Below are 23726 nucleotides of genomic sequence, written 5' to 3' on the forward strand. Positions count from 1 at the left end.
CCCCCCCCCCCCCCCCCCCCCCCCCCCCCCGCGCCGCCACCACCCCCGCGGCGTGCGCGGCCCCGCGGGCCCGGCTCGGGAGCGCGCGCGCAGGCGGCAGGCGGGAGGCGGGAGGCGGGAGGAGGCGGCGGCGGCGGGCAGGGACAGGGAGCTCTCTGCGGGCGCAGTGCTGATCCGCCGGCGGGCGGCCGGGAATGCGAAGCGATGGCCGCGGGCGGCTCGGGCAGCGGCGGCGGCGGCGGCAGCGCGGAGGAGAAGACCTACCGCCGCTTCCTCGAGCTGTTCCTGGGAGAGTTCCGCGGGCCCTTCGGGGCAGAGCCGGAGCCCGAGCCGGAGCCAGAGCCGGAGCAGGAGCCGGCGCCCCCCGCGCCCGCCGCCGACACCGCGGGCGCCGCTGACGAGGAGCCCGGGGCAGAGGGAGAAGCGGGAGCGGCAGCCGAGGCGGAGGAGGGAGAAGGCGGCGAGGGCGAAGCCGGTGAGCCTCAGCCACCCGCCCCGCCGCCGCCGCCCCCGCCGCTGCCCTCGATGCCCCGGCCGCTCTCGGAGTACATCACGGAGGAGGAGGTGGAGGGCGAGTGCCTGGACCTCTGCCTGCAGCAGCTCTACAAGTAGTGAGTGCCGGGCTGAGGGGAGCGGAGCAGGGCGCGGGGATGAGGGGACCCTCCTGTGTGGCGAGCGTGAAGGGCTGAGGGATCCCCCCACGTATGGAACTGAGGGACCCCCCAGCGTGGGAGCTGAAGGACCCCCTAATGTGGGGCTGAGGGGACCCCCCGTGTGGGGAGCGTGGGAGCTGAGGGACTCCCACGTGTGGGGCTGAAGGGACCCCGTCCTGTGTGGGGCTGAGGGAGGGAGGCGAGGGCACGGGAGGGATCCCCGAGGCAAAAAGAGTTGAGGACTTCGGCGGTGCTGAGCTCTTGGGGGTCACAGCGTCCTGCCCTGCCCGGTTGCCCCTGTCCAAAAGAATCCTCTGCCCCGTGCCCTCTCCTTCCCTCCGGCCGGGACAGGCGAAGGGAATGGACAAGGGAGAACCACTAGCATCCATCTGGAGAGCAGCTTGGTGGCGAGGGAGAGTGGTGGGGGAAATGTCTCACGCTCTGGTGCCAGAGCAGGAGGGGGGTTTGCCAGTGGTTGATTGTGCCTAGGGTTTAAATTGAAATGTTCCCCATGTGAGGGTTTGTAAATGGGGAAACCTCTACCAAGAAAAAAGGAAGGGGAAAGAGGAAGGGGACAAGGGAGGAGAGGTGGTCCATCCCCTTCACCCTTCCAAAAACCCAAAGAACACAGAGAAAGCCACACCATGTATTCACAGACCGGGGAGAAAAGAGGAGTAGAAAACCTCAGAGAGAAAGCTATCCATAATCATGGGGATTTTTCTGCCGTCAGCTGGGGAAAGCCGGCTATACTCGGTTCTGTACGGAGGCAGTTTCCAGATCTGTGCTTTCTAAAGGCTGGTGCATAAAGAGGAAACAGATGGGATCTATTCCCAGTGTGGAAAGTCTGTGGACTGAAACCTAAAGATCAGTTACCAGTGCCGTGTATTGTGCTCAGCTTCGGCTTTGAAGGCTGGAAATAGAAATGGTTGTTAGTGGCGACTCTTTAGGAAGCTTTTCAAACTGATGCCACAGGAGGAGACAAATGAAGCTGTGAAAATCCGCACAGCACACCGGGGAGCTTTCTGCCATTGAGCCGGTAATTGTAATAAGAGGTGTTACTCAGTCCCAGAAATAAATAAATAAAGAAAGAAAGAACCGGGTTTTACAACTGCATGGTCTGTTCCTATTCAGTTCTCATCTGCCCTCTGCGTTTATGGACGATAGGGACGACACAATGATAGCTGCAGAGGACAAAGCTCTCCTATTCACACACGCTCACCCTGCCACCTTTGGAAAGTCTCTGGAATACAGCAGCACATTCATGGGATGTGGTAGAGAGCAGAGAGGCAAGTCCCTTCTACCTATTTAGGACGTGTTTTGTTGGGTTATTTTTAAACAGACTTGCAAGATCAAAAGTCACATTAGTGCAAATAAAGTTTTGGACATAGAGCAGATGATTTGAAAGTATTCTTTAAAGTGTGTCTACGAAATGAATTTGAACTTGAATTCCTCCCCCACCCTCTCTCTCTCTCTCTCTCTCTCTCTCTGCCTGTCCTCATACCCCAGGACAGGCAGATTCCCCAGTTTCTGAAGCCCATGTTAATGGCTGAAATTATTAAGGAAAAAAAAAAAAAAGACATTTTGAGAGGATTCTTTTTATAGACACAGCTCTTGCCAGGTTGAGGTTGTTTGGGTTTTTTTTCAGCCTTCAGCATAAATCTTTCGATGGCCACTGAATGAAACATCTCCTGGTTTTGTTTATGGTGAAATCAATGCAGACTTCCTTCTGTAGGCAAAATACAATGTCCATTTCAAAATTAAGGGAGTGGGAGATCACGTTACAAGAAACTTGTTTTCCAAAGGCTTAAATAATTTTATCAATGTCTAGAAAATTCATTTTCAAAGAGTAGGTGAATATTTTTTAACTGAAGAGTGACAGAAATTGATTTATATCTATCTAGCTAAGATAACTGCAGAGTAATTCTTTAAAACATTTAAAATATAAACTGAATCTGATAACTTCTAAGACAAAGAGCTAAACTGAAATAGGTTTTTCTTGAATGATGGTGAAATTTGAGGTAAGTGCAAGTATGCAAAACTCTTCTTCAGGTAAGGTATAGTATTTTTAGTACCCTCTCTAGTTCACCAGAGAAACTTAAAGCTGTGACAAGACTATAAACCAGGCAAAAGTAGAATGTTTTCACCTTTCACAGCCAAGGGCTGGACTGGTCAGATGACTCCAGAGAAGGGAAACTTCCTGCATATCATTAAAGCTACTTTTATGTCAAATGGTTATGATAGTGTTAAAAACAAAAACAAACAAACAAACAAACAAAAAGCACTTGAAAACTCCTGTGAAGGGGAATATTTTATTGGTTTGTCATTAGCAAGAGGGATTATACTGTGAAGGCATTCTGTAATTCTGTAATTCTGCAACTATATATTAGTCAAATGACTGGTTTGCATTATATGTAGCATGAGGATAAAACCCATTGCTGTGAAAAATCCAACAGCTGTTTTTCAGCTATTTTAGGCACAGAGCTTTAGATCTTTTTGAGGGAAGTAAGACCATCCCAGAAATGAGATCATATTGCCAATCATGAAGAAATATAATGGTTTTGTGCCGCTGTGTATCAGGATCAAAGAGTTTTTATTTATGAGCTTTTCCTGCTCTTTTCCAAAAGACTCATATTCCCCTTTGAGATTTCCAGTTCCTGTTTTTTTTTTTTTTTTTTTTTTTTTTTTTTTTTTTTTTTTTTTTTTTTTTTTTTTTTTTTTTTTTTTTTTTTTTTTTTTTTTTTTTGTTCTAGAGATAACATATGCTTGGAAAATTAGATTAATGTAAACTTTATATCTGCCTAAATGTGCCAAAAATGTGTCCCTTGTGCTTTCCTAGTGACCCTCCACAGAATAAACTCACCAATAGGAGGTACAGCAGATGAAGAAAATAGTCAAAAAAGAAGAGTATTTGAGGAATTTTAGTGGAACACTGACTGATAGCCTGAAAGTTCAATTTGTGTTTGTCTTCTATAACATCTTATTCAAGATAAAAATGTGTGATGTACATAGGTTCTGTGGAGAGACAAATATACCAAGCCCTTAATCTGTGACACGAGACCCCCTCGCTTCATCTGATCCAGGAGTAGAACCTCATTTCTGACTTATTTTAAAGGAAGAAGTTACAAACCTGATGTAACAAAGTTGCATATCACGCTCTGTCCTCTTCCTCCTGATACTTTTATTAAATCTAATGCATTTTAAAAGCTGGTTCTTGCCCAGACATCTGAAAAACCAATCAACAAAGTTGGGGTTGCCAGGAGAGGACAGGGCCAGACTCTCAGAAGTTGTGTCAGTAGGAAGAACAATTTTATCTTGCTGTGGCATGTTTTTTGCTCTAGAAATGAAAAAAAATTGAAAAATTCAACCGCATATTGTTCTTTTTCTCTCTTTTTTTTTTAAACCCAGGTTGGTATCATTTGTAGGTTCAGGTTTAGTTTCAGTGGCTTTGGTGATACGATGGGTTGCTTTCAAATATTTGTTTAGAACCATTTTGAACAAGCTTAGAAAGTAGATTTATTTCTCTAGTGCTGAGATTTTCAAAAGATGATAAATAAAATAAAACTAAAATTAATTGTTATGCCACCTTAAGTGCTCGACTAAGGCACTGATGACAACATGGATGTTCTGAGGATTGCAGATATCTTGCTCTGACTTGGAACATCAAAAGGAAAACTTCCAAGCACTGCCCCTTTAGATTTCTTCACAGAATGCTATGCAACATTCACAGAATATCTCAGAGTCTAAAAAAATTTAGTATTTGAAGGGAGATTTTTTAATTGATACTTCCTTTGTATTAAAGAAAGAAAATATTTTTGTTTAGGTTTGTATCTTTCCCACAGTCTTGCTATGAAAAATCAAGAGAGGCAACACAGGCTCAGCCTTTTAACACTGGAATTATGTAAAAATGTGGACGGTATTGAAAGTTACACCCCTCAACTCGCAATTTTAAGCTAAAGAGGAGAACTTCTCATGGTAATTTTCCATGAGCAGAAATCCTTTTTTTAAATAAAGCAAGCTCTTAACTTGCAAACAGCGTGTTCTGTCTGCTGTCCATCACTGCTGAGTGAAGAGATGAAATTCTCTCCCTTTAAAAAGCAGATGTACATGTTTTTGACTTGCTTTCTTAACCCCTGTCCTATGAAAGCTGGCACTGTTGTTGCTTTCTCCAAGTTTAAATTTGTAGATGATTCTAGATTGGCTTTCTCAGGCTCATAATTAAGAGGCTCTGATGTTTTACTCCTTTATAATTTGCCTTTTATCACCTGTTCCATTGATTGCAATCTCAAAGCCCTTTTAGGAAATATAATTAACTGCTTGCCATCTCTAATATTCATCACAAGGACCAACAAAAAAGAAATACCATCCTTTTTAAGGTGGGCTTTTTTTCATCATCTTTTGTGAGGTTTTGCAGTGGAAATGATAATGTTGGCCTGTGCCCACAGTGAGTGACAGGAGTGGATGCTGATTGCATCTGTTGGGGGCATTTTCTAATGGTTAATGAGACTGGACAGAGAACACTAAACTTAGATTCAATATTAGGAATATTAAGTCTAATCTAGGTTTAGATTGGGATATTGGGAAGAAATTCTTCCCCGTGAGGGGGGTGAGGTGCTGGAACAGAATTCCCAGAGAAACTGTGGCTGTCCCATCTCTAGAAGTGTTCAAGGTCAAGCTGGACAGAGCTTGGAGCAACCTGGGCTAGTGGAAGGTGCCCCTGCCCATGGCAGGAGGTGGGATGAGATGAGATGAGATGAGATGAGCTTTAAGGTCCCTTCCAACTCCAACCAGTCTGGGATTTCCCCCAGCCAGTTGTAGGTGTGTGAAGGTCTCACAGGAGCCCCCTCCCAGCTCAGGAATCTCTTCTGAGGGTCATTGTGGGGCTGGCTGTTGATGCTCATGTCAGACCCAAGGGATTTGGGTGTCAGACCCAAGAGATTTGGGTGTTTCTCTGCAAAGACATTCACAATCATCTCATGGGAGTGTGTGCAGAAAGTCAGGTATTGCTGTTAGTGCCTTTTTACTCCTTAAAAGAGCCTGCTATGGAACTCCAACCATCTGCTGGAGGTTGGTGACGTCCTGGCCATACAAAGGGGCACATTTCATCCCCTTCAGCCTGGAAATCATTATAATCTACAAATAGGTGGTGTTTAGAAATAAACATTTTTAAAACACGACTAATGCTCTGCGCAGGGAGAGATTCTCCACGTTGCCTTTGAGACACATCCAGTTCACGCTCCCACGCTTTTAAAAACACTGAAGTAAATCAAATATTTTGATACTCATTTTTTTTTTAAAAAAAGGACATCGGCTGAAACGAGCTATTTAGGTTGCAGATTTACATTTTGTAATGGTTAACATGTATGGTGACATTTCAAATCTTACTACTTTGTGATTAGAAGGATGCTGAGTTTTTCAGGCACGAGGGTGACTGTGCTTGGAAGTTGCTTTATATAGCATTGAAAAAATCATTCTTAGTGAACAGATTATGGAAATAGATTCATTCCTGTGCTTTTATTTCAGTGAATGTTGCTAGTAGTACAACACATTGAAGGGAATTAATTTTGTTAGCAGCTTTTCACACCAGGATTGAGGTGTGGGGTTTTTTTTGACCCAAGAGCAATTTGCACAGATTCTGCTACTCCTTCAGCAAACTGATTGAAAAATTAGATCTGTGCTAACACCTCCTTCTTTTTTTGGACCTTCTACAACCACTGATAAAACTGAAATCTTATTTGCCACCAGGTGAAACTGCTTTTGACTCTGCCTTTTGGATGTGATGAGCATCATTCCTTGGGAGGGTTTGTGTAGTAATTCTGTTTTACACAAAACACTCGGCACAGAATATTTTTATCCTTAAAATTCCTCACTGTAATTGCCTTTGACAATGGCAGAGGATTTCTCCACCCGTTCTTTGAAGAAAAGCTAATCCATTTAGTTGTGGTTCTTTTCACAGGAGGTTTAAAAATATATTTTTCTGGATGCCAAGGTTAAACTTTTAGTTTGTTTTGCAGTGTGTGAGTAGAAGTTTCAGTGCCTCAACACTGGTGTACACTCATTCATTTTTGTTGTCTTGCTAAATTGCTTACATGATCACATTAAAAGCAAAAGCAACAGGGCATGTAGTACACAGATAATGAGAATATTATTTATTCCTATATTTGCTGTCATATTCTCGGGCTGTTCTGCACCATTTTTCTCTCTTCACATCATTTGGTTTGTGCTCTTTTTTTTTTTTTTGGTTCGTTTTCCTCCTTGGGAATATTCTCTCTATCTAGGAAAGACACGTGAAAAATGGGATGAAATGGAGTTAGTGGCTTAAAACATGAGATGCTCTTTGAAGCATGCTGCAAGACTGACTTATGCAATGCAACCACGATTACATAATGCAAATGACTGTAAAAATAAATGTATCCTGGACAATATGTGTAATGTTGGTAACCAGTGGCACTCCACTAAACTGTAAATGGTCACTGCTACACGTTGTGCTGCAGGGCCTCATGTTTGGCTTGGCTGAAAACGAAATCACTAAACAAATACTCCAGATTTTTGTTGTTACACTGCACTCGTGATGAGATAAAATGATTGCAGATCGTGGACTCGTTTTACAGCAACATTTCTGCCCTGCCTTTGTACTTCATTAGGAAGAAACAACATTACCCGCCTTTAATAAGACATTCTCTAAAGAAGTAATCATCGGAGTCATAAATTAGGAGTGTGTGGGAAGCAGCTGCCCTTGGGTACTTCTATAATTAATACAGAAGTTAAACAAGTTAACTAGATTGCAGGATTACCTCCGTTTGTGTTTATATTGGATGGAAAACAGCTAAGGGCAACTGCTGATTGAGTAACCGAACCAAGGAGGGGAGCTGTGGTGCTGCTCCCAGCCCTGAACTCTGCCTGAGCTCTGGTGAGCAGTTGGATGGGTTTTTTGGTTTTTAGTTTGGTTTTTTTGTTTGTTTGGCGGTTGTTGTGTTTTTTCCCCAAAATTCCAAAGCTGACTGCTAAACTTTGCTCGTGGCAAAAGGGGCTCGGGTGCAGGGAAACCTGAACTGGGAAACTTTTGCACTTTCTCATGGCTGTAATTACAAGAAAAGGAGTGTTTGATTAATTGGGTAAAATTGTGGGTAGCTCCTTAAAGTTAATTTTCTCGGAGGATTTGATTTTGAAGCTATTTTTGCTGGCCTTTGATGATCCGGTAAAGTCTGTTAAATTGCACCTAACAATTTTTCAAGTTTAGCTTCTTTTGCTCTTCATTTACAGTAAAGAATCTGAGTGCTTTCTCTCATTTGAGAATATGATTTTTTCATGGGCTCTGTACTTCCATCACGACGTAGCTAAAAATAGAAGCAGCCTATAAAAATAGGCCTTGGCATTTTAACTTCTTGGCACTGTCTGCAGGGCTGTTCCTTTCACCTCAGGCTGTGACCTTCTTACTGAGGTTCAAAGATCTGAAATGAATGTGGTAAGTTGTTCCTCGTTAGTGTTACAAACACGGGGCTCCGCATGTCATATTAATCAGCTTCTGGAACGATTCTGTTACTTACAGTCCTAACTTGAAGTTCTAGAAGGCTGAAACTCTCGTGCTCTGGTTGAGAATTCAGCAAATAGTTGTGCTTTCTTTTTCTGTTTCCCAACAGAATAAATATCAGGTACCTGAAATTTGGGGTTTCTATGCTGACTGGATTTGTGTGCAGTGAGCTATTGCTTGATTGTTTTATTCAGTTATGTGACAGCACTGATAAAACTCATAATACATTTAGAAAAAATAAGATATTTGGTTTATTGGCTTGTAATAGATCATCTGAAAATTCAGGGAAACATCCAGTTCTTATTAAAACCTGTGGGCACAGTTGACTGATACACTATGAAAAATTCCTACCCGCAGAAAAAGTAGGAATAAGTTAATATAAACTAATGGTACATGCTTACATTCACAGCATGACATGTATTTTAAACTAAGGTTTTATTATAAGTAGTGTCATTCTGTTTGTCATCTCATCTCTGTGTTTGAGGCAAACATGTTTGAATCCTTATATTTATATGTAAAGATCTCTGTCTTCAAAAGGCTTATGCTCTGAGCTGTCTTATTACCTTTCTTCTGAAAAGCTGGGTAAAACCCTACATATTTGGTAATGAGAAGTCAGAAGCCCAATATTTTTAGAGATTAGGAGGAACACTCTTGTTTGGGGACAGACCCACTCTGTGTTGGAGAGCATGGCGGGGTTGGGGTGTTCTGGGTTCTGTTTCCCCCTGGAATGTGTTCCACAGGGTAAGGCATCAGTCTGGTGTCACAGGAACCCAGTCTCTCCTCCTCTTGGCACTCCAAAAAATTCAAATTTTCAAATACCCAAACCATTAGATTTTAGAAGAGAATTATTTGATCTTGAGCTTAGCATAGGCATGTGAATTGATGGTGGAAGTACCCCCAGTAGAAATGAGCATTGATTAAATAAAAGTGTGAGGTCTTTTCTCGAGCCTTTAACCTTTTACCTCAGTGGTACAACGGTATAAAATCAATGGAGATAATTGTCTGCCGTACAAACAGAGCATTAGAATCATCACTGTGTGAAACTGGTGCAATTCCCACTGAAACAAGTGGGAAGAGAGAGTTTTTTTTTTCCAGGGAGCCTGGCTGGGGATGTGGGATGTGTGAGAGGAGAACTGAGCCTGCATTAACCAACAGATCCCCTTCCCCAGTGCACTGTTCACCTCAGAACGAACTGGAAGTGCTTTCACCTTTCCTTGGTGTTCACTCTTTCTCTTTGGCTGATTAGGAACAATCCAAATGATCCTATGGAATACTTTCAATCTCCCTAATTATGTTGTGTGCTAATTTTAGGAGAGCACTTTTGATCATCGGATACTTTTGGTTTAGCACCTCACAAACCCCAGTGGGTGCCATTCACATTCACTTTGTTTTTACAAGGGCTGATGCTGTTTATGACACACAATAGTCATCTCTGAAAACATGAGCCAAGCCACAGAATTCTAAATCTGGCTCTGGGGATTAAAGGAAAAATAGTTTCTGCTACAAAATTACTAAATATCCTAAAATATTTCTCCCCTCCCCCATATCTTACAAACTCTCCCCATGTCTTGGGAGATAAAAGAAGAAAGTTCTGTCAGCAGGGAGTAAGAACAGGCATTTTTAACTACCTAGAACCAGTGTATATAGTAGAGTACAGTAAATCTGAAAAACCCTTCTTAAATTCCTCCTAACTAGTTCAAAATTTAATGCAGAAAGCAATGGACTCTAAATATTTTGATCATTATTTCTTAGTAGGCTGTTCTTCTATTTCTGTTAATGTAACTCCGTGTTAAATAGATTTAGAAAACCAATTACAGAATATATATTTTACATACTAAAAAAACCATCATTTACTTAATAAAAAGCTAGTTTGGAGTTACCATATGGAAACTGATTCAGTTTAGTTTGTTGTCCTCTGAAAACTGATGAAGGCATGCAATTCTTTTTTCCATGATGTTTGTATATCTTACCAGAAATAAATAATTAAATAATAAATAAATAAATAATAATAAATACTATATTAAAGCTGGAACCAACACCTTGTGGGGGATGTTATTTTTTATTTTTAACTCTCAGAGAAATGCCTTCTGAAGTAGGAGATAACAAAGAACATCTGTTGAGGAAGTAGAGAAAGAAAAAGGAAAGCACTTTGAGGGCGTTTGCTTTTCATTTGCAAAGATGTGAAAACCAGCTAATCAGGTAGCATGAAAAAAAAATAAGATAGAAAGGGGAAGAAAGAATTAAACAATACCACAAACTAAGTCACCCACCCACCTTCCTCCCATTCATTCCTGAGAGAATCATTGTCAGGCCGTGAAATGGGTTTGCAAAACAGAGAAACTCAGCAGTTATTTTTTTATAACCCCTGTTTTGTTGTGGCAAAGTTGGTTCTGCCCCGCTGGGTTGGTGCGTTGCCATCGCTGCAAGGTCTTGGGGCTGTGCTGTAACTTTAATTTTCAAAGTTAGGAGAAGGTCTGGTACTTTCTCATGCTCCTGCTTTCATGTGGTTTGCTATTAATATCTTGGTACCAGTTACAAATGCTTTGCAGGGAGCTGCTTCAGGCTGCACTCAGAGGTTTTTTGGAAAGCCTGATGAAATAATTCAACTGTCTCCTTTTAGTGGGGAAGAAGGTATGACGCTGTTCTTTTTGCCTGTGGCTGTCTGGCAGATAGAATAGAAAACATTCCGAGGTGTTAAACCCTCGTAGTAATATTGGCAGCAACAATAAATATGGAAACTTTCAGGAAAATGCCAGCCTAGACAGTGTGTGTGGATGGTAATTCACATTTTTTTGCATGTCAGGAACTTCCAAGTTATGTCAAAGGAGGTCTGGGCTGAGTAAAAAGGCACAGGATATGACCCTCAAAAATTGCTGCTTTTAAATCCAAGAATAAACTAACACATCCTCCAGATTCATAAACCCTTATGTTCCACAACTGAGTTAATTAATTTACTCTATATTTATCCTTTATTTTGAGGAAGATGATTTGTTTTACTTTGAATAAGGAAGGATAAATACATAAAGCAGGGCAGGAGGTTGGAAAAATTTATAGGAGGGAGGAAAAAAAGAAAAGAGCAAGTCAGTTTTGGTTTAAAAGTAAACAATGAAAAATTCTTCTCCCCTTAAGAAAATTCTTCTCATTCTTAATCTTTTCTCCCCACTCTCTGCCCTTTTCAAGGAGTTCTTGTGTCTTTCTGTAGTTAAAAATTAAATTATAATTATATTGTGCTGCTGCTACAAATCAAAATCCAGTTAGGAGTCTTGTTTGACATGTGCTTTTCTTGTGCCTCTGGAAAAGTGCCACACAAAAATGACATTAAAAAAAATGCCACTTCCTGCAACCAGAATATGCAAAAGAAAAGGTGAAGTAGAAAGTGCCGCCAAACCAAGTGATCATCGTATCGCAGTTTGGCTCAAACTGATACAACTGATGCAAATCTAAAATAATTGTGGGGAAAAAAAAAAAACACCTGGTGTTGGTCTTGCTTCTGAAAAAGATGCTTAGAAACATTTTAAACTTTTACTTTGGAATCAAGAAACTTGGAAACTTTCATTAAAAAAAAAAAAAAAAGAATAATCTGAAATTTGAAAGCACTTGCTTGTCTCAAATAGTTGAAACCTGAAGTAAAACACAAAAAACTGCAAGACTGGCCATGAAAATTCACAAGCTGGGATCAAGGGACGAAACTGTGCCGTAATTCTCCAGTGCTTCCTTTGGGCCACGATTGCACCCACTGTACAATTTTGGGGTTTTGCTGGGGGGTTTAACCTGTGAGCAAAGATCAGGTGGGATCTGTCAGTGCAGAAGATTCCTCTCAAAACTGAGAGGAAATCCAAGTGGGCTTTGTTTTTAACAGACACAGAAATCACCAATTAGCACTTCAAGAACAGGGGGGGCAGAATGAGAAAACGTAACAGAGCCAGTGTCAAAGGAAAACAGATAATTAAAAAAGTAAAATTGTAATTAGACCTTCTGAAACATCAGCTCAGCTAAAACCGTTTAAAAGGGACTGCTGGCCTGCTCTCTCCTGCAGTTACCTGCCAGCTTCAGACCTAACAGGCTGTGTTTAAACATCAGGAAAACACTGATTGAGCCTAATAACCTCATCAGTTCCATTTAAAGTCTGGGCAGCTGAAATCAATAAAAACTAACAGACTGATGCTTTTCCTCCCTCTCCAAGGTGAAAAACTGCACATTCCGTTCGATTCCTTGGTGAAAACGGCACATTTTTTCCAAACCAAATTCACTTATTTATTCGATCATCTGTCAGAAGTAACTCTGGTGCGACAGCTTAAATATCTTAATGTGGTTTTATAGGGTTGTATTTTTCCTCAGGTTTCACCCTTCTCTTTTACCACTGTTAAGTGTTTCTTGCATGACAGAGGAAGTTTGGGAAGGTAAATAGAAGGTCCAAATGGTTCTGTCCAGCTGATGTTTCTGTGATCAACCCGCCTGTAGGTGCTTTTGTATTTCCAGGAGCAGTTTGGAAAGAGAAATCTATCGTTCTCTATCGGTTCCTGTTGCTGTTTTATAAAATGAGAAATAAGAATTTACGGCCATCTAGAAGTCTCACCGCAAACACAAGTACATTGACATGGCAAATTACCCCAGAAACTGGTGCTGATGAACTTTGGTTGCTTCTTGCTGCAGATTGTCAGGAGGACAATGCTCTTTGCTTCCAAGGTCAAAGACTGCAACTAATCTGCTAATTCCAGCCTGCCAAAATACATCAATTGGGATGGAATTGGCAATTAGTAGATTTGTTCTTTCTGATATGTAAGAGGAATTGGGAGTTATTGGATTTGTTCTTTCTCCTGTGGAGGAGATCTCGTACCCGGCTTGTCACTGGCAGAATTGAAAGGTGGAGTGATATGTTGACCTAATAACAAAATCAAGAGTTTGCAGCTATATTAAGTGTATTTATATCTTCCAAATTCTTTTTCCAGCCTACATGCTTGGATATCCTGTAAAAAAAAAAAAAAAAAGGCTTTTCACAAGCATTCTTTTGCTCCTCAGATTCATCTGTTTTTTCCACCTCCTGGATGCAAATATAGTTTACACGTCTCTGTTGTGTGAATATAGTTAATTGTATGAGGATGATGCCACTCTCTGTATTTGCTTGCAAAGGTTAATTATTCATTTGTTATAATCGTAATCTGAGAAAAACAAAAATACATGCGTGATAAGGCAGTGTTTTTAAACCAGCCCTGGTAGCTGGATGCGAGTCTGATTAATTCTACTGTCATTTTTCCTGATGCTTCCTGTGTGTGGTTCTAAAACCTTTCTAGTACTATCTGTGAAAGCAGCAGACACTACTAGTGTTGTATGAGTAGCAAATACAAGCTGCTCAGTCTCACTGAGTGCAAGGGTAAGCGACATGATAACCAAATTTTACACTCAAGTGTCTAAAATTGCTGCCCTTCTCGTAACACCGGTGGGAACAACAAACTGGGAAAGTCTCCGAAAAATGGCAACAGCAACAAAGCCCTTCAGGAAGCGTTACCCTTGATATCACGCTTGGAAATATCTTTTAGATTATTTTATCTCTGCAAACTATTGGCCAAGCCTTGGTGTTCAATAATAAAATAAAAAGCACACAAATACACAGCTCAGCTCCTGTCAAGGACAGCTTTTAGCTGTAGCCAAGGAAGCAAACAAGCTTGCTTATGGTCACCACTAAGACCAAATTAGATTCCTTAGTTAAAAATAACATGATTGTAAGCTTGTAAAAAGCTATCAAATCAGTTAAGTGATGTGTTAGTGTGTGTACGTGTGCTGGTTTGGTTTGTTCTGAGTTCAGCATGCAGGAGAACTGGAGAGTTTTCCTCCCAGTTGTGTCTCAGAGAACACTGTGTGGACATAAATAAGCTCTACACGCTCTAAGGTGATTTATATCCCTGGGGTATAAAAGAGGGAGTGGAGAGTCAGAGGTGATGGCTCAGGCAGAAGTTGGGCCTTGACACCTGTAGGGAATAAACTTCTCTCAGTAAACTATCTGAGGCACCTTAAGGAATGCCTTTTTATGGAAATCCAGCTAATATGTGGTTGAAAGCTGGTTTGACTCTAAACCCATTCCCAGTTTTTACTGGGCTCTCCAACTTTTTGCTCCCCTGATGATGCTCTGGGCTGTCACCTCCCCATTTCTGAAAAACAGCTGAACCTGCAGAATCCAATGTGGGTGGCACATAATCCTTTACAGCCACAGGGGGTGTGAATTCCACCTATCACCGCTCTCCCTGCTTGTCTGCAGGAGTTTCATTCAAGCCCTATCGATCACAATTAAGGCTGAAATTAGAAATTGACTTTCATTAGCACGAGGCAAATGAATCTCAAGGCTCTGGAGTGGGTTGTACTCACTTTCTGTGAGGGAACTTGACAGTCGGGTTCAGCTGGAATCCGAAAGTGCAGCGGGAGGGCTGTATCCCAATATCTGAATGTGACAGCTACCAAGGGAATTACTTTCAGAAGCAGGAGAAGGGAAACTGGAAACATTGAGGGGGTGGCTGCAGACAGATATGACAGGATTCTAAGAACCTGGGATTCCTGTCAGCGTAGGCCTTCAGAGACCACCCACTGAGCTTTGGCAGGTAATAATCTAGGAAATTAGAATACACTTATTTTAAATGAATCTGTTGGGGTGTTTGATCCGAGACCTTCGTTACACGCACAGGAAGGCTTTGGCTGCTCCTGCTCTGTTATTTCACCAATTATATTGGAGACAGGAGGAGATTTCCAAATGGATTTTGTGATGGTGGAGTATCCAGTTAAGCGAATACAAGTATGACCAAATTCTGCAGAAGCTATTGTGATACTCCTCTGGCAGAATAATGTTCAGTCAGCTTAGATCTGCTCCTCCTGAACGGTACTGGCATGGATCCTCGTGCTCTGCGTGTGTGTGCATATGTGGGTAATTATATTGGAAAAACCTGGCACTGAGAAGGCTCATTGCGACTAAAGAGCTGAGATTGAACCCCCCCCCAACAGCAGTGTTCCTACAACAACTTCTTTCACAGGGTAACTCCGTGCAAATGGTGGGAATTAAATGCTTACAAACAGAATAAGGTGTTTGTGTTCCACCACACGGCTCCTTCCCCTGCCACAGAGCCACGGGACAGCTTTTCCTCTTACGGATAACCAGATTAACCGGGCTGGATCTCTGTGTGCTCTCACAAAAGCCTTCCATCTTCTCCCCCTCCCAGCCCCACGAAGCCCAGACACTTCTTTTGAATCTGGAACATAAAACAGTGTGGATGTAGCTGGGGGAAAGAACTGGAATATATTTACTGGGGGCAGGGGAGCTCAGGCTCCAGTGGGACAAATGGCAGCGCCTTTAATGAGCTTCATGGCCTAAGATTTAGTGGCATTCCATGAAGGAATTCCTGTCAGAGTGGGGCTCTGATAGGACTTATCAAAGAGTACATGCTACTTATCTATCTTGGGCAGAGAACTAACTCCCCTTAACTGTCAGCACATCTATAATCCTTCCAAGTCTGGAATTGTTGATAAAGTGCCAAATATCATGGATTATGGATTGCCAGAAAGAGGGAGATCTGGGTTTGTAATCTCAAACAAAGCAAATGTAGCTATTTAATGAAATACTGCTGAGCTCTTAATATGGCATAACATAAGCAGGGTTTGCTGTGGGTTTATTCCAGTATTGTATTGGAGATAAACCAGAGGGATTGGGATATAGAGAGATTTTGGGATTACAGCTACCTATTTACAGATAAATAGCACAGATGAAACTAGCAATTTATTTTGTTGGTTTTTTTGCATGATGGGAGTCTTAATATACACGCTGTTGGAATGTTCTGGTCAATTAGTACCTTTGTGGCATTATTAAAGTACATTGGAGATGAGACAGTGTTGTAGCATTCAGCAAAGAAAAAATAACATCCAATAGGACAAAACAGCCTGGTGCTGAATGGTGTAATCAGCAAGGAGGCTATTTTAATTCTAACTCTCCATGAATCAACATCTGTCTGCTTGCTGTTTTATCTTTAGAGGCATGCACACACAGATGTGCACGCACAGGCTCTGTAAATAAATATAGTTTAATTTAGGGCTGACAGGGACTGTTGTTTCAGTCTGAAAACGAAGTCCTGTGTTAAATCTCAGAGCAATCTCTGCCAGCTGCAGTAGAGGGGCTTTGCTCAGGGGTTCTTGCAGTTTCTGCTCCCCCTTCCCTAGTCTGTGCTCATCTAAAATTTCATACCCCTGGCACTCATGCTGGTGATTTACGTGGCAGTGACAGTGGCACATGAAGAACCAGAGCCATGTCACCAATCCCTGTCATCTCAGCTCCTTGCCAAACCAGTAGCTGCTCATGACTTTCAGCTCTCTGGGTGCAGCTCCCGTTAACTTTACCTTACCCCCTTCCCTGGCTGCAAGACGTGTCTGTTGACAAGAACAGTTAAAGCAGATGAATAATTCTTCTTCCCCCTTCAGAAACAAAAGAACCCTCTTGACACCAATAGGATTATCAAGCACTGGAACAGGCTGCCCAGGGAAGTGGCTGAGTCACCATCCCTGCAGGGATTTAAAGGATGTGTGGATGTGGCACTGGGGGACAGGGTTTAGTGGTGGACTTGGCAGTGCTGGGGAATGGCCAGGCTCAACCTTAAAAGTCTTTTCCAACCTAAATGATTCTATAATTTTTTTTGGTTGTTGCTCTCCCTTAACAAAGCCCTTGGGCAAACAGCCCCTACAAGCCTACACTTTTCTTCATTTCCTTTTTAACTCAAGGGTAATAGCAGTTAAATCTAGTAAAATAAATGTTGATTGATGGAGTTTATTCATCATGCCAAGCTAATGAGGCATCATAAATATATTTGCAAGTCTGTAAAATCCACTGGGGGTATTGGCTTCAGTTGGATAAAAGATACAGTACCTTCTTGTTACTCTTGTTTTGGAGCAGGGAGCAAGCTGAGCGTGTCACTCACTGTTGATTCAGAGTTTTTCAACCTTCACTGGTGCAAATAGGTTCTTTTTCAAAATCCTCCAGAGAAGAAACATGACAAAGCAAGCCTGTCTGTTTTTTGAGTTTATCCCCAGAGATGCAATAAAACAGCGGAATCACATCCAGAATTTCAAGAAGTAAAATACATGAACATTTCCATTTTTCTTCTGCTGACACATTTTGTTTACAGGACTGTGGCTGACAGGACTTTTGTGGCTCATCAGTGTCCTTGTTCACCTGTGTTCTCCACAGACTGGTTTCTGTTCTAAAGGAAAATAAAAGGGCTACTGTATCTATTATTCTGTATATTGGTAGTAAAACAGGGATCTTGACCTATGCATAATGTGCAAATCTGCAGGTGGTGGTTAGAAAATGCCTGCCAGTGTTTGGAAATGTTTGTCATAATACAGGGAATTACAAAGGCAATTGGTAGGCTGGAATTCCTCTCACATGGGCTGCTTGCTTGCATCTTAACGAGATGCTTTCACGTTAGTCCAAGAAATGCAGGTCAAAGAGTCCGGTCAAAATCTGGTAATTTTGCTTCTCTGTAGTGTTGTTCATCCCCAGGAAATTTGGTTTGAGTGAGGGAATATGGACTGCTTGTTAATCATCAATATTGTTTGTGCAGGGAGAAGCAAATTAACCTTTACTTGCAAAAATACCTCACCACAGTGTCTAAGTGTTAAATCAGTGAAGGGTTTGTTATTTGTGTTGATATCTTGCTGTGCTTTGCAAAGTTCAAGAGAATAATACTTCAATGTCATATTCCTTCGGGTATGATGATTGTACTAGTTAAAATTTCCTGTAAATTGAAATGTTACTTTTAAGGTCATTATTCTTCATGCATAAGAATGGAAAGAACATGATGCATTTGTAATGGAAAAGAGGATTGCTACGGAAAATGTCAGTGTAAATTGTTCCTCTCGTGTATACAGAGGTTCTGATGTCAAAGGTAAATGTTCTGATATTAAATGGGATTTCTTTAGCTATAGAAAATGTTCCCAGGCTCAGCTATTGTCTTCTGAGCCTCAGCCTGTCTGCTTTGGTGCTCAGTCCTCAGAGCCCGGCACGAACATTTATCATGAACAGCAGAGCCAGGAGCGAAGGCAGAACCAGTGGCAACAGCCTGCCTTGCCAGAGGAGATTTTCCTCCTGTCCTTCTCCTTCCATTCACATTTTAAATGACCCTTCTGACTTAGGAGAAGTGTGCAGGTGTCCTCCTAACCCAGGCCCAGGACAAACAACGTGGTGCAGTAAATGAAAACAGAAGGTGAGGGCTCTCATGCTGAACTGGGAGCTGGTTCAGCTGATCGTCTTCCTTTAGCAAAAACTGGAAATACAGCTGAATGTTTTGACCCTAATTTTCCTGGGATGGGATGTGACCATGCAAGTGTAACTGTGCTAAGTTCTCGCTGTGCTGACTGCCCTAGTTTGATGCCACCATAAATGGGCTGCATCCCATAACATCCCTGAGTGGAAAAGGCCCACAGGATCCCACCCAGGTTCACGAGAGCTGCAGCTGAGCACCCTGGAGTGGAGTGTGAGCTGACAGTGCAGGGAAGGAGCCCTGCCAGTGCAGCTGAGTCCAACACAGCCCACACAACAGGAATGATTGCACTGCGTGAAACACGGCTTGACCCAGCCATTCACGTGGTGGGCTGAGCACAGAGGGGGGACACGACATTTTTTAACCTCTCAAAATGTTCTCCAGACTTAGATAAATGTCTTTCAGCTATTCAAGTTTAAACATTACCTCTTGGACCCCAAACTTTTTTTTTTTCTGCTAATTTCCTATTAGCATTTGGGGGGGGGGAAGGTTGAATTTTGGATTTGCCTTGTGAGGGTGTGCAAGAGCACACAGCATATCCAGTATACTGCTGGTCTTCCATTCAAGGAACTTTCTTAAACAATATAAACTCTTAATTCTTCCTGAAAGAGCAGCTGTTCCATTCCTTTCATCTTTTTTTTTATTGCCTTGTGTGTACTTTTTCTTGTTTGTCTGTGTGTGTGTGTGTGTGTGTTGGGAGGGGAAGCTGTAAGGAGAGAAGCTGAACTGAGATCCCAATCAGAGATAATATTCATGCTGCACACTCAGGGTTTATAAAGTAATATAACAACGTTCCTGTTCCCAATAACTACCACCATTCTACTTGCTTTATTTTCCTTTAGTGAAGAGTAAACTGCCTTTTTAATAGGCCTATTTATTATACCTTAGAAGAATGCTTCTCCCAAGTGGCCATAGTTCAGAGCCCACTGTTTTGTATGTGAATTTAGGATGGATGTTTTTTCCCCCTTCTGCATCCCTTTACATTCATCCACAGGGTAATTTTGCCACTTTGCCACCGTCACCCAATAGCATGACATTGTTGCAACTAAGTTTATTCTACCCTGAGTAAATATTATATTAAGATGTGTCACTTAAGAGACGTGTTTAGCACTGTTTAACTTTTAAATGGTTAACAGATCAAAATAATGAAAATAAACTGCTCCTGAGTTAAGTAGAGGAGGAGGCCCATGAATTTTAAACAACTGGCCTCAATTATCCTTCCTCCTGTGGTGCTTTCATTCAGATAAGCCTGCAGCAAAGCACTTGGCCTAAAGATGTTCATGTGCTGTGGTCTCTCCATGGAAACAGTCTTAAACCATAGAAAACAATTCCATTTTTAAAAAGGCTGAATCTCCTTTCCAGTTGGCTCCTAAAATAACTTTTAGCTCAGCCTCACACATGCTAATTGTGAGTTAACCAGGCAAAGGCTGAAGGACGTTGCTAGAACCATTTTAAGGGCAAAGTTGGGGACACTTGGGACTCTCCCTTCAGCTGCCAGTGTGGTCCTAAAGAACGATCTGTTCCTTTACCACCGAATTTTAATGTTGTGGCCCTTTTGGAAAGCTGAGGATTATGAGCTTTACCAACCTCATATTGTGGCATCCTGCCACTAGTTAACCACTTGCATTCTTTTCCAGATGCAGGCATTACAGTTAAGGTTCTTTTTTTCAGGCTCTTTTGGCAGCTGCTGGTCAGAATGTGATGCCCTTGTTTGTATTTCCCTGTTCCCTCCAGACAACACCAAATTTTCTCTGACGCATCAGAAAGGGAAAGAACCACCATTTTGGTTTAGTCATAATTAGCCTGAGTATTAAGCCCAGCAGACAGGTTCAGTACCTATTAAAATTCAACGTGTATTATAAGTTCCCTTGGAACTGAACACTGGCTCATTTTGCATCCTTTCCCCCTCCATAGCTCTCACACAGTAAATTTGCCTTAAAACGAGGTTGTATTTAAGAAAACAAACCAAATTATTCTGACCATATGTCAGGAATACCCAGCACAGTGTATTTTGCAAACCTGACAGCTTGAGCCAAAAGACATAAAAAAAGCCTTTATTGCTCTAGTGATTTTTGGGTAGTACTTTTGAGTACTATTGTGAACAACCTGGATGCTTCAGCAAGCTGCTGATGGCACACAAAGCCCCCACTATTCACGGGGTCGGGAACTGGGACAAAAAGATAAGTCAAGACTTTCCTGGCTGAATTCCAGGTCCTTTGTGAACTGCCTGAAATGCCAGTACCAAAGGACTAGATTATGTTGATTCCTTATCACCAAGAGAAACAGCAAATGCCTTACAATTGCTCCAGTCACGTTGCCATGACGTGACGTCCTTTGGGGGGAAATTATGATCTCCTTTTGGAATCACAATTATTTTTATCCTCATTTTGAAGGTTCCACCTTTTTTTGAGCTGATTTGTTTCCTCTTTGTTTCTGGCCTGTGCTAGAGCAGCTCCTGGCAGTCTGCTGTTCCTCTGTGCAGCCATCAGGCTGTTCACCTTTCAGACCCTCTGTGCCCATTATATCCTCTCTGATCTGGCATGATACTGTTTTCCTCTTGTCCTTTGGCTTTCTGCAAGATTAATGTTCCCAGCAGCCTCCTACTGCTGACTCATTCCTGATCCCTTTACTGACTTTGCTCCCACAAACTGTAATATGTCAACCTAGGAAAATAACTTACTTCAGAGGGAGAATGACCAGGAAAATATATGGATAATTAAATAACTTCTTGTAATTTCCCTTGCTGTTCTGTGCCTGTCAGGTGCCCTCCCCATGAAGCTTAAAGATTTACCTTATTTTTACCTGTATTATTGCATATATCCATCCATGGACCTACAGAACACTGCATTTACTCTTCTTTTGGAGATTATTATCCTTTGTTCAGAAGCTGCACAGCGACTTTCCTTCCTGGCTGTTCTGGGCAATGTTTTTCATCCCTGAGTTTCCAAGCTCATCATTCATCTCCCTGACTGTCCCTGCTCACATGTATTAAATTTTGTCTTATTTCTTAGCATGGGGGAAAATGGGATTCTGCAGTTGATGGATTTACCAAAGAAAGGCTGTATTAAAGCTGGGCACAAGCCTGAGCTTTCTTGATTTCCTATCCTGGCCTCTATCATTTCTTCCTCTGCCAAGCTAAGACACAGCAAATGAAATCCCAAAGGGTTTCGTGGTTTTGGTTTACACAAATTTTAGCATCGTTTTCATCTCGTGGGAACATTGTTACTCTGACACACTTAGAACCTCTCAGGAAGATTAAATCATGTTGCTTCCTGTTTTTCTCCCTCAGCTGCTTTTGCCCCCTTCAGTTCTACCTGAGAGGGGTGGATAAATCTGGAAATGACTGTCAGTCTGAAGTACTTGTTGGGCCTGGGATGGATGATAGGTTTGAGTGCTTCATGCTTTGGCTCTGTTGTACAGATGTCCTGGTGACAAAACCAGGATGCAGCCGGTGCTTTCAGAGCTTGGGTGGTGGCAGAAGGCACTGCAGGATGAGGACAATCATTTATTTCCACTTAGCAGGTTTTCTCGGTGGTCGGCAACCAAAAACTTCCTCTGACAGGCACGGTAATAATGGAAGATGGAAAGTTCAATTTGGGGTAGTTACTGTAGCTGCTGCTCTGGCCATCTGGAAAGATGAGAGATTTCAAGTCTGCAGGAGATGAGGAGGCAGAGAGACAGTGTCTGAACTGAGGCCCCCCCAGTGTCCTGCAGTGTCTCTGGCCTGTGAATGGACCACTGAGGAGGTAAGAGGTAACCTGTTCATCTGGAACTGGAATTGGTGTTTCACTCTCCAGGCCAGTGTTTTTCACATGCCCTAACATTTAAAACAAATTGGAAGTGTTTCAGGACTGTGAGTATACACAGTCTAATCTGTTTAATTGCTGTCTGACAATATGAAATCAGTTCTGAATGTATATCATTCAGTAAAATAATAATTACCATAGCAACACACACTACATCTGAAACATAGCTCTTCCCTACAAAAACCCAGAAACAGAAAGCCTGAACTCTTCACACAGCTCTGAGAGCAATTAGTGAGGTTTCTTCTCGTCTTTCAAATCACTGGATTTGAAAGAGGCCAGCAGATGTCGAAAGGTAAATAACAATCAAATGTTGCTTCTCTACTTCGTCCTTAATTAGGGATAAATCAGTGCATTGTATCATTTATGGCAGAGATTGCAACTGCTTCTCTGCTCCAAAAATATAAGTGCAGCAGAGACAGGGGGTCACAGGGAGACCCCTTTGCTGCTTCTAAAACCCTGCTCCCACTTGGCCCAAAGGAAAATGCATATTTTGGGACCATTTCCCCAGGTGCTTTGGTGCAATTATCCTTCTCCTGGCTCACAAGTGGCAGTGGAGCTGCTGACCAGGCAACCACCAGGGAATGTTCCCTGCACATGAGAATTTTAAACTGTATTTCCTGAAATGCAGTGGGTCAAATAGAGATGTGTTAAAAAAATAAGTGTTTTATTGTGGCAATCTCGTGCTCTTAAAGATGTAGAGACTTGGCTTTGTGTGTGTGTGTGTGTGTGTTGCTAAAAAATACTGGAAAAGCACGGGGTGGCTTTCTGTGAATATTCTCACAAATTGAGGTAAAATCCTTCAGTTTGAACAATCATATGAATTTTCCTTTACCTGGATTTCCCCCCCACCCCCCCCCCCAAAAAAAAAAAAAAGTTTTTTTAGACCCTGATAAGATCCATGTTTGTATTTCTAAATTTTACTTATGGAATATTAGTGAGTTTGACAGGTATTTGGGGCTAAAGGTGCTAGCAAGAGCATGGAATCATTGAGCCAAAGTTCATTCTAGTAAATTGGTGCGGTTCAATCTCTTTCTGTGGTTACATCTATGTGAATATTGCTTGGTTTTTGTTTATTCCCATACAGGTGTACATAAATGAAGAGTTTAGTGGTTTTAACCACACCATTACTGTCAGCACAGTTCAGATGCTTGAGTTCAGAGTTCCCAGCCACAAAATGATTTAAAAATTTGGTCTAAGAATGAATGAAAAAAAAAAACCCAGCAGTAGTCTTGGGTGTGTGATTTGTTCCCTTCTGTAGTTTAAAATGACAGAACAAGAATGAAGAGACTTTGCCCTGCAGGGAGTAAAAAAGCTCCTGAGCTGGGGGGGTGATGGATGGGCTGCACTGAAAATGGTTTTCTTTCCAGAGTGAATTTAGGAGTCATTGGGTCCATAAAGTGAACTTTGTGGTCTGTTGCCCTTGGGTTTTTTCCAGTGTGTTGTTTTGGTG

At 42.0% G+C, this 23726-nt stretch overlaps 1 protein-coding gene across 1 annotated transcript in view; it reads left to right on the plus strand.

The window, feature by feature from the left end:
* The first annotated feature begins 2656 nt into the window (after window positions 1-2656).
* The window catches only part of PPM1E (protein phosphatase, Mg2+/Mn2+ dependent 1E), a 56384-nt gene continuing 35314 nt past the window's right edge, over window positions 2657-23726 (plus strand). Inside the window, exon 1 of the mRNA XM_027903344.1 lies at window positions 2657-2671. Coding sequence (XP_027759145.1) covers window positions 2657-2671 — 15 coding nt within the window. The remainder of the gene's footprint in view (window positions 2672-23726) is intronic.

Source organism: Empidonax traillii, unplaced genomic scaffold (assembly GCF_003031625.1).
Source record: "Empidonax traillii isolate 1590-97213 ecotype Southwest subspecies unplaced genomic scaffold, ASM303162v1 scaffold957:size654520, whole genome shotgun sequence".
NCBI lineage: Eukaryota > Metazoa > Chordata > Aves > Passeriformes > Tyrannidae > Empidonax > Empidonax traillii.